This window comes from Rhinolophus sinicus, chromosome 10, assembly GCF_057876585.1.
Source record: "Rhinolophus sinicus isolate RSI-liver-muscle chromosome 10, RSI-T2T, whole genome shotgun sequence".
In the NCBI taxonomy this organism is placed as follows: domain Eukaryota; kingdom Metazoa; phylum Chordata; class Mammalia; order Chiroptera; family Rhinolophidae; genus Rhinolophus; species Rhinolophus sinicus.
The window spans coordinates 8,819,733-8,833,769 of NC_142510.1; the positions used below are offsets into that span (position 1 = coordinate 8,819,733).

General features: G+C 40.9%; 1 protein-coding gene across 1 annotated transcript in view; it reads left to right on the plus strand.

Moving 5' to 3' along the window:
• Window positions 1-14,037, plus strand: part of GRIN2A (glutamate ionotropic receptor NMDA type subunit 2A) — a 350,699-nt gene that overhangs the window by 230,999 nt on the left and 105,663 nt on the right. The window contains exon 5 of the mRNA XM_074322871.2: window positions 9,147-9,261. Within this exon, the coding sequence (XP_074178972.2) occupies window positions 9,147-9,261 (115 nt within the window). The remainder of the gene's footprint in view (window positions 1-9,146; window positions 9,262-14,037) is intronic.

Sequence of the window (14,037 nt, forward strand, 5' to 3'; positions counted from 1 at the left end):
TATTATAATTATTTATATTATTGTAATTATTTCTTGATAATAATTATTTGTTTTCCCTTAAATTCTAAATGACTTTGGGGAAAGAACCACAAGTTTTTTTACTTACCGTCTTATCTCCTGCATGTTGCTGGCATATAGTAGGTACTCAATATTTGTGTGAATTGATGTGTTGGCTAAGAAATGGATTTGAAGTGTTGCTTAATAGACCAAACTCTTAATTTAGGCACCATAATTTATGGTCCTGGTTTTCACACTGAATGTTCCACGCCCCAGGAAACCCCTCAGTTCTGGGAAAACGGCGATAGTTGTTCATACCACTTAGGGGTGTTAATCAAGAAATGTATTTAGTATAGGCTTTCCTCTAATTCTTAGCACTAGCACCATGAAACTTCTCAATAACATTGTGTGGTTGCCATAGACTGAATGTTTCTGCCCCTCCCCACCCTCGCCCCCAAATTCATATGTTGAAACTCTAATCCACAATATGAAGTTATTTGGAGGTGGCCTTTTAGAAGACAATTAGGGTTCTAGGAGGTCGTGGGGGGGGGGCCCTTGTGATGGGATTAGTGCCCTTGTAAAAAGAGGAAGTACATGAGCTCTGTCTCTTTCCACCATGTGAGAACACAACAAGAAGATGACTCTCTATAAACCAGGAAGTGGGCTCTCACCAGAATTCAGTTCTGCCAGGGCTTGGTGATGGCCTTCTAGCCTCCAGAATCGAGAAACAAATGCTGGTTGTCTAAGCCACCCAGCCTGTGGTAGTTTGTTATAGCAACCAGAGGAGACTCAGACGGTGGTGCTTCCCCATTGACCCAGGAGTGAACTGAATCTCAGGGAACTTGGGTTATGTTAAGGTATAGCGCCAGTAATGGTGGACTTAAAACTCAACTCCAACTTGTCTATTCCTAAATCTGCTCTCCTCTCTACCGGAGAATGTTCCCAGAGTGTAAAGTACTGGTTTAGGAACTCTCATCCCCGAGGAGGTTATGATGTAGCAGAGGTTGTGTAGGTTATGAATAACACAAGTCCAGGAGTGTCTCTTTTATCATATTCATCAAAGGTTTGTATTTTATTTTCACAGTTCTGACTGATGGTAGTATCGGGTTGGATTAGTCAGGGTCCTTTGGAGAAACAGAACTATTAAGACATCTATCGTATATCATATTATATTCATATTATATATGACAGAGAGAGAGAGAGAGAGAGAGAGAGAGAGAGAGAGAGAGAGAGAGAGTTTATGAGGGATTGGCTCACATGACTATGGAGGCTGAGATGACCCACGATCTGCCATCTGCAGGTGAGGCCCAGAAAAGATGGTGGTGTAATTAATTCACCACCCCTAGTCCAAACCTGAAGTCCTGAGACCCAGGAGCACTGATGTCCAAGGGTGGGAGAAAATGGACATCTGAGCTCAAGAGAGGGAATACATTCACCTTCACTCAGCCTGTTTGTTCTGTTCAGTCCCTCAGTGAATTGGGTGACGCTCACCCACACTGATGAGGGTGACCTTGCTTCCTCAGTCTACTGATTCAAAGGCTAATCTCTTACAGATGCACCCTCACTGACACCATTTTTTTTTAATTGGCCAGTAAAATTTTAGTTGAAAGAGTAAATACCACCACCCCTTCATTTTTAACTCAGTTTTTTCTTTTTCTTTGTGCTGTCGTTTCTGAGCCCATTTTGGATGATGTTGGGCTAGAATATGCATGTCTGTGTGTTAGAGGGATTACACTTCTATCCTGACATTTAAGTCTCAGCTCTGCGGTCCTGCCTTTGGTAATTGTTCAGAGGACATGGGAAACCATCGATGAGTATCAGAAATTGAGCCCTGGGCAAAGAGGAAAGTGAATTCATTCAGAAACTTGCTGAAAAGAAAAGGTGCCCAGGGTGTATTTGCGGAAGGGACAGGAAAGGGTTGGGAATTGAAATCTGGTAACAGCGCCATGACTTTGTTCTAAAGAGAGTTCATGTCCATAAGGGACTGAAGATGAGGGAGCGCTAAGACCTCAAAGTTGAAGGGATTTCAAACCACCAGGAGAAAACTGGGAAGAACAGAAACATTAAAAAAGAAAATGTGAGTGCCTTGAGAACTTCAAAGAGGTTAAGAAAAGAAAACAGGTGACTCTGTTTTGAAAAACATGTAAATTAAATGACAAACGAAAAATGGTGACACCCAAAGCAGTTCAAAGAGGTATTTAAGGGATAGTGTGATTTGGGAAGAGGCTCAGGGAACATGGGAAATGGCAAAGCAGATGGAAAATTAACCTACAATTGAGAAACACTAAGTGGGTTATGGTGGCATTTATAAAACAGTAAGAGAATTAAAGTCTGAAGGGAAATGGGGAGTAATAAATATGTCTAGAGAACATTTCAAATAATCAGATTTGGGAAGTTAAGGGAGACTTACCAGTGTAAGGCAAAAGACAGAAAATAGAAATCTGGGGGAAAGAGACATTTTAAGTAAAGTTAAAGGAGATTATGCAGCCCATATGTGGTTGGCTTTTGAAAAAAGGATAGCGGAACCCTGGAAATGACTGTACTGAATGGCAACGGTAAGTATGGCTTTAAAAAGACCAGTTTGCGTTGGGGTGGAGTGTTAAAAAATATGGCAGGGTAGAAAAATAATTTAAAAACGCATAGAAAATGTATGTAAATGTTAACTGCTATTTATTAGGCAGCAGCTGTATACTATGCATTGTGCTGGGCATTTTGTATGCACTAGAGCTAATCCTACCCACAAACCTGGCAGTTAGATAGCTGCTAGGTTAAATAAACCACATGAAACTGTCATGGCTAGGTGATATGGTTTAACGTGATCCATTTTTACAAAGAAGGAAATAGAGGCTGAGAGAATTTCATGTGCAAGGCCCAAGATGACACAGCTGGGGAGTGGCAGAGGCAGGCTTTGATCGGGTTCTGTCGTCCGCAATGTAGAAATCGCAGTTTATTCTTTCACTCATTGTGCACATATTTATTCAGCACCAGCCATGTGCCAGACACTCTGTTTGGCACTAGAAATACAGTACTAACCAGGACAGAGGCTGTCACTGCCTTCATGATGCATATTGTCTACAGGTTTAAAAAAAAACACACCACCGACAAAAAAAAAAACACACACCAGAGACAGTCTAGGACAGCTGTCTATCTTACACTTTCTGGCCGCACATTAAACAAATTAAAAGAAGCAGATGACGTTAATTTGAATAATATGTTTTATTGCACCCAACATGTCTAAAATATTTCAACAAGAAATCAATATAAAATTATTCATACGCTCTTTTTCACTATTTGTTAATCCAAAGTCTTCCAAATGCAGCGTGTACTAAGCCCTGATTGGCACATGTCCATTCAGATGAACCACGTTTCACGGGCTTAGTAGCCATGTGCCGCTGGCAGCCACCAAGTTAGCGCAGGTCTTAGGGAGAACATGACAATCCTGACCCAAATTCTGCAGTCATAATTATATAGGAAAAATGGCCTACCTGTTTTTCAGGGTTATTCCTGATCCCCACAGAACATCGGAGGGCACAAAATAGAGGCAGTAATGTTTATTTCACCTGAACTTGAGCTCCAGATGCCTAAGAGTAGATACCAAAGGAAATTTGTATGTACGTCATATACATTTCCGTATCTTCTGGTTTAGTGTGGTGTATATCACTGACAATAACAAAACAACTACTTGACACTTTACCATCATTGGATGATGATAACACAGAAATGGATCCTCTGTAAACCATTACAGCCGCCCCCCCTTGTACATTTCGCCAGCATGCTTTCGTGTATTTATTGCTCTTGACTGAAACTGTAATTTGAAGCTTAGCAGCAGCCAGAATTTCTAATATTTATCTGGTCACTAAATGTTTATAATCAATTTTCGAGAGATAAACAAACAATGATAAGATTTTACTGTTTAATGCAAGTGCCCAGCAGGTATTAATGGGGACCAAGCAATGGGGTGTATAATGATACTTCCCTAGGTAAAGAATTTCGCTCTGGAACAAGTTTAAACGGGAAGAAACCCCGAGGAAATATGGATTGTCCTTCCTAGAAATTGGATGGGGGAATTGAAGGTAATAGGTATTTGCTCCCTGCCATCTTCATAATGAAATTACCATTCAGCAAAAATTTCTGTTAGGTTTATTTTTCTCCCAAGGGACTGAAGACTAATAGAAAAAAAAAAAGAAAAAGAAAAAGACAATATTAATATTGAGTATATGGACTCATTGGTCCAGAATATTGAATGTTAAAGGAACACAGAAAAATCTGGAGCATGAGAGTTTCCATATAATTGTTCTCATAAAATCTGAACAAGAGCACTTGCATCTAAATAATCACTATGCTAATTCCATCTAATTTCACTACAAAATGGGAGGAAGGGAATGAGCAGAGGAAATAGAGATGGGGAGTTAAAGGAGAGTTAAGTAAATTCAACCGGCAAAGCAAAAGGGGACTTGGGGACTCGACACTCCATGCCAGCTCCTTGATTAAAATGGTGACGGGGACTTCCGGTTCACATAGCATAACCCTGTGCGTGGCTCTCCCCAGGGCCATGAGTCTTAAGTCAAACCCAAAACATATGCCCTCTGGTCTGCCTTTTCCAAACAGATAACAATTGGATATTTCCAAACCTCTTGATAATTAACTAAATTTTTCAGTTTAACTCACATTTGAGGCATTAGGTAGATTTAAGCAGAGTTCTATTCACCCCAAATTGTTGTATAATCAAAATCTGATTTGCGAGCCCATTGGATTCAATTGAAGGAGGAAGGAAGGAAGGAAGGAAGGAAGGAAGGAAGGAAGGAAGGAAGGAAGGAAGGAAAAAAGGGAGGGAGGGAGGAACTCAGTGAATCAGTTGGCCTAACTCTGCATTTAGGCAACAGCTATAGAGTGACTTGGTAACAGATTTTCTACTAGCTCAGGTAAAAGCCACTGGTGGTCTTTGTCTGTAATCTTTACGTTGAAATTTCATGAATGTTTCCATCATGTGTCATGGTTTTATGCCTTGGGCATTGTTGTTTGCTCCGTGCAGTGCATTTCCTCCTTTTCCCCTTGCTATTTACTTGGCCAGCCTTTCCTCTTTCTTCCCAGACACAACCCCAGAATCTTCCACTGTTTCCTGATTCCCGCCCTGCCTTCACAGTAGAATCGGCCACTCTTTTGCTTTTATAGTCTTCACCAATCTATGTACTTAGTATATAGTACAAGGTCGGCCAGTTGAGTTCATGAACTCATCCTAGAAAAAGTGCTACACACCTCATTGCTGAATATCACTACGGTCACCTGCAAAGTAGCCCCCTTGGGAAGCTATGCACCAACGCCAGCACCTAGTCCACCCTTCAAAGCAATTTTGGAACTCTTTTTCTGGAATGGCCATCAGAGCTGTCGTAGTATTCCCCTTGGTGTCCTGAATGTCATCAGAATGTCTTCCTTTCAATATTTCCTTTATCTTTGGGTAAAGAAAGAAGTAATTAGGGGCCAGATCAGGTGAGTAGGGAGGGTGTTCCAATACAGGTATTTGTTTACTGGGTAAAAACTCCCTCACAGACAGTGCTGTGTGAGCTGGTGCATTGTTGTGATACAAGAGCCAGGAATTGTTGGCGAACAGTTCAGGTCGTGTCACTTTTTCACGCGGCCTTTTCAGCACTTCCAAATAGTAAACTTGGTTAAGTGTTTGTACAGTTGGTACAAATTCATAATGAATAATCCCTCTGATATCAATAAAGGTTAGCAACATCGTTGCAACAAGTTCGCAAACTTAATTGTCAGACTTCAGATCTCTAATTTTTCGTGGGCTTTTTTCTTTATTGTAGAAATATGTTTACTTATTTTTGTGTTGTTTTCCTAGCACAGTTCTTGGCATAGGCCATCACACATAGTCGGTACTCAAACATGTCTATTGGATGGATGGATGGATGGATGGATGGATGGATGGATGGATGGTGGATGGTTGGATGGCACTTCTGGTGATGAACTCTCAGTACCCTCAACCACCAGACATGAACCCCTCCCATGCAGTGTGCCAGACAGTGTGATAGAGCTAAAAATAACTGTAGGGGAACAAAACCAAAAAGTCAACTTGAAAATATAAACAGCTTAATTTAGACCCCAATTAGTTACTTTGAAAGCTGGTCAATAATGAGGAACTTGACTGAAATGCAGTCCTCTAAACCCCCAATCCATGCAGATGTCTTCTCAAGAGTCTCAACAGGGACTGTGAAGTGGGACACTCCTTAGATGTGCCTGGACTGCGTCCGTCTAGTTCACCAAACACCAGCCAGGAAGCGTCAAAGGAAAGCAGAAATTAAATGAAAAACAAAAACCAAAAAGCTGTTTCAGTTGTCAAGATAATGAATGTCTTTCAGCCATAAACAAAAGTGTTGAAGTGGTCTTCGGATGCAAAGAAGCATTTTGACTTCAGGTTCTATTGGCAGCAAATTTGAACTCAACGCTCCACTACCTAAAACCTTTCATGGATCCCCATGGCCTTCTGAACAAAATCCAAACCCCTTAGGGTATCCTTCAAGGTCCCTGGTAATGTGTGTGGCTTCGGGGATTCTCTCCAGGTAAATCCCACTACCCACCAGCTTCACTAAGCTATTTTCTACTCTTCTTAAGATTGTTCCTCTGCTCAGAATCCTTTTCTCCCACCTCTTCTCAACCCCTTCACTTTTTAAGATTCCCCAGGAAGCCCTCCCTAAATCCCTTAGGTTGAGTTAGGTGCTTTTCCTCTGTGTTCTCACAGCTTCTTGTACTTTCCGCCCATTAGTGCACAAGCGGCGTTCTGGTGCCATCATTATTTACGTGTCAAGTCACTGCATTGTAAGGATGCGGGTAAGAGGGCAGACAGGCAGTGTTTTTTTTATTTCTGTATCCAAAGGACCCACCAAAAGGCCTGACACATAACAGACATTCAGAAAATAGTTGTTGAATCAATACAATATCTTACTAGGAAATGATCCAAGATGCCTCAAATGCACCAAATAGAAGACTGATTACTCTTTGCTTCTTCTAGAATAGCGATGTTTTATGTTTCTGCTTTTTCAACAGTATTTTTGTTAAAAATAAAAAGCTTTTTTTATGCAAAAAATTTGCATAAAATTTGGAGACTACAAAGATACACAAAAGAAAATCAAAGGTACCTGTAATCCTTCCATGCATAGATAAGCCCTATCTTTATCCTCTTTTCTGTTTGTTTAACGTTAAATAGTGTGCATTGTCTCCTTGCCATTAACTTGTCTTCAAAAACATGACTTTTAATGATCCAAATAGTCCATTGAGTGGATATACAATGCTCATTCTTTGACTTTGCCCCAGCTTCTTACCTTGTCGTGGGAGACCTAATTCTCCCCGCTACCATCACCACCACCACCAGTCAGGTCTTCTGCTCTGTGGTGGCCCAGGGTGAACAAGTGACCAGTTAGGCCAATCTCTTTTTTGGAATGTTTTTGTAGTCTAGCCATCTTAATATTTCACTTCTTCTGTTGCTTTTGGTGTTGCAGGAATATAAATCACGAAAATGCTATGGCTTTGAGATAGCCTGCCTTTCAGGGGAAGTCTTGGAATGCTGCACTCCAACACGCTGTGTTTATTGAGCGTCTGCTTAGTGGTGTGTTTTCTTGGCAGTCTTCAAGATCATCGCCATTTTCTCAAACTGCAAAGGGACATGGACACCCAGGAGGACTCTCCCACTCAAAGCCTGAGCGATGAGCTCTGCCTTGCCTCCCCATCAAGGTGGCTTCAAGTGTGGTGGAGATGAGAGTATTGTCAGACAGACAGTTGTCACCTGTGATGAAAATGCCTCAGGCCCGAAGTTAACTGCATGGACGTTACATAAGGCAGAGACTGAGGCGTCGTGTTTGATACCTTTCCCCCCTCACCTTCACATCTAATGCATCACTAAATCCCTGCTAAATATGTCCCCACTTGGTCCTGTTTGTTCCTGTTCCTACGCTCTCTTCTTCCATCTCCTCTTCTTTTGGGGCCATAACAGGACCAAAGCCAACATCATCTCTCACCTGGACAATAGGAGCACAGTAACCACCCCCCGTATCCACTCTGGTCCCCCTCAAACCTGTTCTTTACACAGCCTTCATGGTATGTAAGAAAAGTCTGATTCTGTCACCTCCTTAATTAAAACCTTCAGTGTCTTCCATTATTTTAGAACAAGTTGAAACTCCTTAGCCTGGCCTGAGAAGCTTTCCATTATCTGCTCCTGTTTGCCCTCTCACACAGCACGTCGGACATCCCCCCATCTCTTGTCTCTCTCTCTGCTTCACCTCACTGGTTTGCAATCATCCCCCCATGTGACTCCCACAGTGCTTTTGCACATGCTGTCCCCTTTGCCTGGAACGTGCTTCTGTCTTTTCTTACCTAGTCCACGCCAACTCCTCCTTCAGGGCAGGCTTCTTCCTCCCAGAAGTCTTGCCTGAGCCCTGATTCGCTTTCACCGAGCACACCCACCTCTCTATTGTAACACTTGTCATTGATCTGTAATTAATCAATTACAGAGTACTTGATTCTTACTCTGTCAGCCTCATGAGGAGAGGAGTGATCGTGTCTGTTTCTTTATCCCTGTCCAACTGGCTGAGTCCTGGCATGCAGCAAATGTTTAGTAAATAGTAGTTGAATGAATCATGAATGGATGAAATATCACGTGGTTTATGAGGGAGTAGTTTCCTTTAGGGAAGCTTGTTAAACATATTAGAACATGGTTTCAGAGACCTTTTGAACAAAGGTCTCGATCTGGCGGGGCAGAAATGTTCCGTCCATGTGCTAATTGCAGTCAATGACTAACGCCTGTGCAGAACTGGGGGATCTGAGAGTGCAGACAGACTCATGAAAGAGAGGGCCCTCATCTCCCACCCCCCACCCCCCGCCCCCCTTACACCTGAAATCTATGTAATTTTACTAACAATTGTCACCCCAATAAATTTAATAATAAAAGTAAAATAAAAAAGAAAGAGAGGGCCCATCGGTGAGCCGGGCCTGCATGGGTCCCAACACTTCCCCAGGTCGAGGCTGCTGGAGCTGGGTGACGGCCCTGGAAGCGTACACTTTGGTGTGACACTGACCATGGCATCCACTCGCTTGGTTGATACCTATTTAATGCTTCCCTAAAAATGTTGTCTTTTTCTTCCTTTGTCTAGATTTATGGTCAATGTGACATGGGACGGCAAAGACCTGTCCTTCACGGAGGAAGGTTATCAGGTGCACCCGAGGCTGGTGGTGATTGTGCTGAATAAGGACCGAGAATGGGAAAAGGTGAGTGTCCTTCTGCGTGCTCTCCACGGGGGGGGGGGGGGGGGGATGAAAGCCTGGCCACACAGATTCCTCGTCCCAAAACATTTCCCACTGAGCAGCTTCAGACCCCATCCCATGGCCAGGGGCAGACCGTTCTTGGAACAAGGCAGACAAATCTTGTCAGATGCAATCGGAATGCTTTCCCCAGCTGAACTGTGGTAATTGTGTGCTGTTCTCTACGTCAGCTTCGCAGATCTCAGGAGGAAGGGTTCTTGAAGGTCTTAGGATAATGTAAAGGCAAAGTTTGGTTCCGTAGTAAATGTTGACTATGTTAGCAGTGATTGCACCAGCTTGCCAAAACCTCATAATTGTGTACCTTGTTTACACACTTTGCCATATGGCTGAACCCCTGTGGTTTCATCTACTTAGTATTTTACTTTAAGTCAACTATTTCCAAAATTTAAGTCTGTCACTTCTGTACAGCATAGGTTAGAGATGGGGGTTATATTTCTTGTAAAGTACATTTTCTAGTACATATATATTAACTATTAAAATAGATGAAAAATAACAGTGCAGGAAAAAAATCAACCCACGTACCATGCAGGCCATGTCCTGAGTCAGAGAGGGGGACTTCACAGGGATTTACAGAAGATTCCGTGCGTAGAATGACAGGCACTGTCCCAGTTGCACCCTTTCCTCCCATATAATTCAACTCTCAAATTAGTCGCCACAGTATCACATAAAGAGCAGAATAAAAGAAACCGAAAAAAAAAAAGCCTATATTGCGCTCTTATCTTTTTTGACAAGCACTGCATGGCCTCCAAACTCCTTCAGCAGCTTGAGATTTATCTTCATTTTGCACATTACATGGAGGCCTGACAGACCCTAAAAGTGGAAGCCAGCGGATATGGTGTGGGTGCCATACTGTAATTAACTAGGGTCAGAAGAAAGTACTGTGCGAACAGAAACATTGACTTTCATGGGGCGGGATCGGGGTCAGATTCCTAGAAGGGAATGATGAAGCCTTGGAAGATTTCGCATGCTGCATCCAACAGCTACAAAATGCACTTTCCTCCAACTGCACTTGGAAAACTCACTAAGTAGACTAATTCTGGAGCATCAAACAAGTCTCAATATATTTAAAAGGATTGAAACAATGCAGGATGCATTCTTTGACCACAACAGCATTGAAATAAAAATTAATAACAAAAATGTACCTGAAAAATCACCAGATGTTAGGAAATTAGGTAACGTACTTCTACATGACCTATAGGTCAAAGAGAAATTCAGAAAGACATTAGAAAGTATTTTGAATGGAATGACACTGAAAACACAACATACTAAAATTGGAAGAGTAAAGTTGATCATATGTTAAGAGGGAAATTCATAGCTTGAAAAAGACAAGGAAAGTGTAAAGTCCATTGATTTAAGCTTCTACGTTAAGAAGCTAGAAGAAGAAGAGCAAAGTAAACCCAAATTAAATAGAAGGAAGGAAGGAACACACATTAACAGTAAAAATCAACAAAGTAGGACACAATATATAGAGAAAATCAACAAAACCAAAAGCTAGTTCTCTGAAAAGATTAATAAAATTCATAATTCCTAGCAAGAGTGATCATACAAAAGAAAGAAAACACAGATACTTAATAATCAGTGCTAAAAATGCAAAAGGTGATATCACCACAGACATTGCAGATCCTATAGATATTAAAATTATTTTTAAAAATTATGAAGCATTTATGCCAATGAATTTGACAATGTAGATAAAATGGGCAAATTTCTTTTTAAAAGCCACAGTTTTCCAAAATTGACACAAAAAGAAATAGACAATCTGAATAGCCCTAAATTTGCTAAGAAATTGAATTTATAAGTAAAAACCTTCCCATTTAACAAACAAGAAAAACTCCTGATCTAGATTACTTCACTGTGAATTCCAAGCACATTTTAAAGAGAAATAACACTAATCACAGTTTTTCAACATATTAGTAATTAAAATCTAGGAATATGTTAAGAAAGGGTAATTGTGGATGAGTGAGGTTTATCCTAGGAATACAAAATTGGTTTAACATTCAAAAAAATAAGTCAAGGTAAGTTACCATATTAACATAATAAAGGAGAAAAGTACATGTTCATTTCAATAGATGCAAAAAAGCATTTGACAAAATCCAATATCCATTTATGATAAAGAAGGGAGATTTTTCAATTTGATAAAGGTTATCTATGAAAACCCTATAACTAGCATCTGTATAATGATGAAACAATGAAAATAGATCCACAAGTACACATTCAAATCATTTTTGTTGTATAATTATGACATTGGAGGAAATGAAAGCCTTTTTACTAAGTGGCGCTAGATCAGCAGGATATCCACAAGGAGGAAAAATAAACCTTGACCTCACACTGTACACAAAAAATAACTTACAATAAAATTCAGGCTTAAATGTAAAAGCTACAACTACAAAGTTTGTAGGAGAAAATATGGGAAGATATTTTTATGGTCTGACAAAGCAGACCACAAAATCAAAAGGCATTAAGCATAAAGTAAAAACAATAAACGACTCCATCAAAATTTAAAACATTTGCCTGTGTATAGACACTGTTAGAAAGTGAAAAGGGCAAGGCACAAATTGGGAAAAAATATTTGAGAAAGAAAAAAACATACATGAAGCAAAGGACTCAGATCCAGACCATATAAAGAACTTCCATAAATCAATAATGAAAAGAAAAAAACAAAAAAACACAATTAAAAGTGGGAAATTGACTTAAGCATGAAAACATGCCCACCATCATTGTTGTCAGTGAGGTACCACTTTACACCCATCTGAATGGCTAGAATGAAAAAGAATGACAAGTATTGGTAAAGCTATGGAGCTACTGAATATCTTATCTATTGCTGGTGGGAACGTAAACTTACAACCACTGTTGAAATGTGTTTGACTGTTTCTTATGAAGTTAAACATACACAAACCTTATGATCCAGCAGTTCCACTCCTCGGAATTTACTGCAAAGAAATGTAAACATAAACCCCAAAAGGACTATTTGTATAAGGATGTTCATTGCAACTTTATTCATAATAACAAAACATCAAAAAGAACTCAACAAGGACGTGGATACATGATGGTATCTTCTTAAAACGGAATGCTGCTCGTTAGTAAGGAATGAACTACCGGTAGTGATTCTCACAATGGGGACGAATTTCAAAAACGTGGAACAAAAGAAGCCAGACACAGAAGGTTATACTATATGATTCCATTTACATGAAATTCAAGAAGAGGCGAAACTCATCTGTGAGGTTATGGAGGAGGGTCACTGACAGGAAAGAGGCCCAGGAAACTCCAGATTGATGGCACTGCTCTCTAACACGAACACTTGTCAAAATGCATCTAACTAACACACAAGCTGTTTTTATTTTATTTTATGTCATTGTACTTTAATTTTTTAAAAATTTGAAACCCTTCACATTGAAATAACCCGGTACAATGAAATACCAATGTTTGCTGAGTTTCATATTAAACTCCCAGCCATGAATAGTAATTATAACAATACTTGTTGTTTCTGCATATTGGACACCTACTCTTATTTTTCCTTTAGGTGGCACACCCAAGCACTGAATAAATTTTGTTTATTCATTTATCCCACAAATATTTATTCAGGGCCTACTATGTGCCAGGGGCTATTCTTGAGGCTTGAAATCTGTCAGGGAGCTAGAGAGACAAAAAAAATAATTTCTGTGCTCACAAAGGTTCAATTCTTGTGTGTGTAGGGAGGGGGATGGGATTCCGTGTATTTTGGTGATGCTTGAGGAAAGCATTAGATTCTCGCTGATTCTCCCAGTGTTACCCCCTCTCTTCTCTCTGGTGTACCCTGTCGCCGCCATACTAAGTGGGTCCTTTTATGCATCTGGGACTTGGAGTTTCTTTACTGGCCTGTAAAGCTTTGCTGTATCCTCACCTTCTTTCACCCATCCTGCAAATTCTGGTTTTTCTTTCGTCTTACATATGCAAAGCCAAAATGCAGGTTATTTTTTTCTTACGCTTAATAGGAGGTAGAGAACTTGAGCCTTTCTGCCTATATTGTGGCGATTGGGGTTATTTTTCAGCCTTTTGAAGTTCTACAATACGGGGATCACTTTAGGAGCAGTAAAATCATTCTCCTTGGTTGGATTTAACCAGGCCTGGGTCAGGCTTGGCTCACACCTGTGAATTTTTCTTTCGTGCTGCCTTTGGACCTAGCTTGTTTGCCAAGGAGCCTGTTTACGGAGAAGCCACCTGCAGAGCAGGTGATAACGTTGCGTAAACTAAGGCTGCCCTTGATAGCCTCCATTACCTGATACAGAAAATGCCCTCTTACTATTTTGTGTGTCGTCCTTCAAATTCCTGTTGAAATACAGCAATTTCCCAAAAAGACAGCTCAGGGAATTGCTACCGAGTTGAGCTTAGAATGTACAAATGCTTCCTGTAGTTGATCTATTCTCTTGGCACTTGGGGGATCCAGTGTTTCAGAAATAACTCCTGTGCTTCTGTCTGGAAGAAAGTGGAAGCCAGTGGCCAGGTAAATACCAGTCATGGTTTCCTTAACTCTGCCCCCCAGCAGCACACACTGCTCCAGCAGGTCAGCAGAGGGGAAGGCCCGCAGAAGTGGGGAGCTGTTATTTTGGGACTCAGAGGCCATTTCTTTTCATCTCTGTGTCGTCACTGGGAGCAGTAGCATGTAATAAGGGTGTTTTGTAAAACATGACAAGCCCTCGAGGGGCAGCTGCTTTGTGCTGGGCCTTGGTGTGTGGCCGCCGTGGGGTA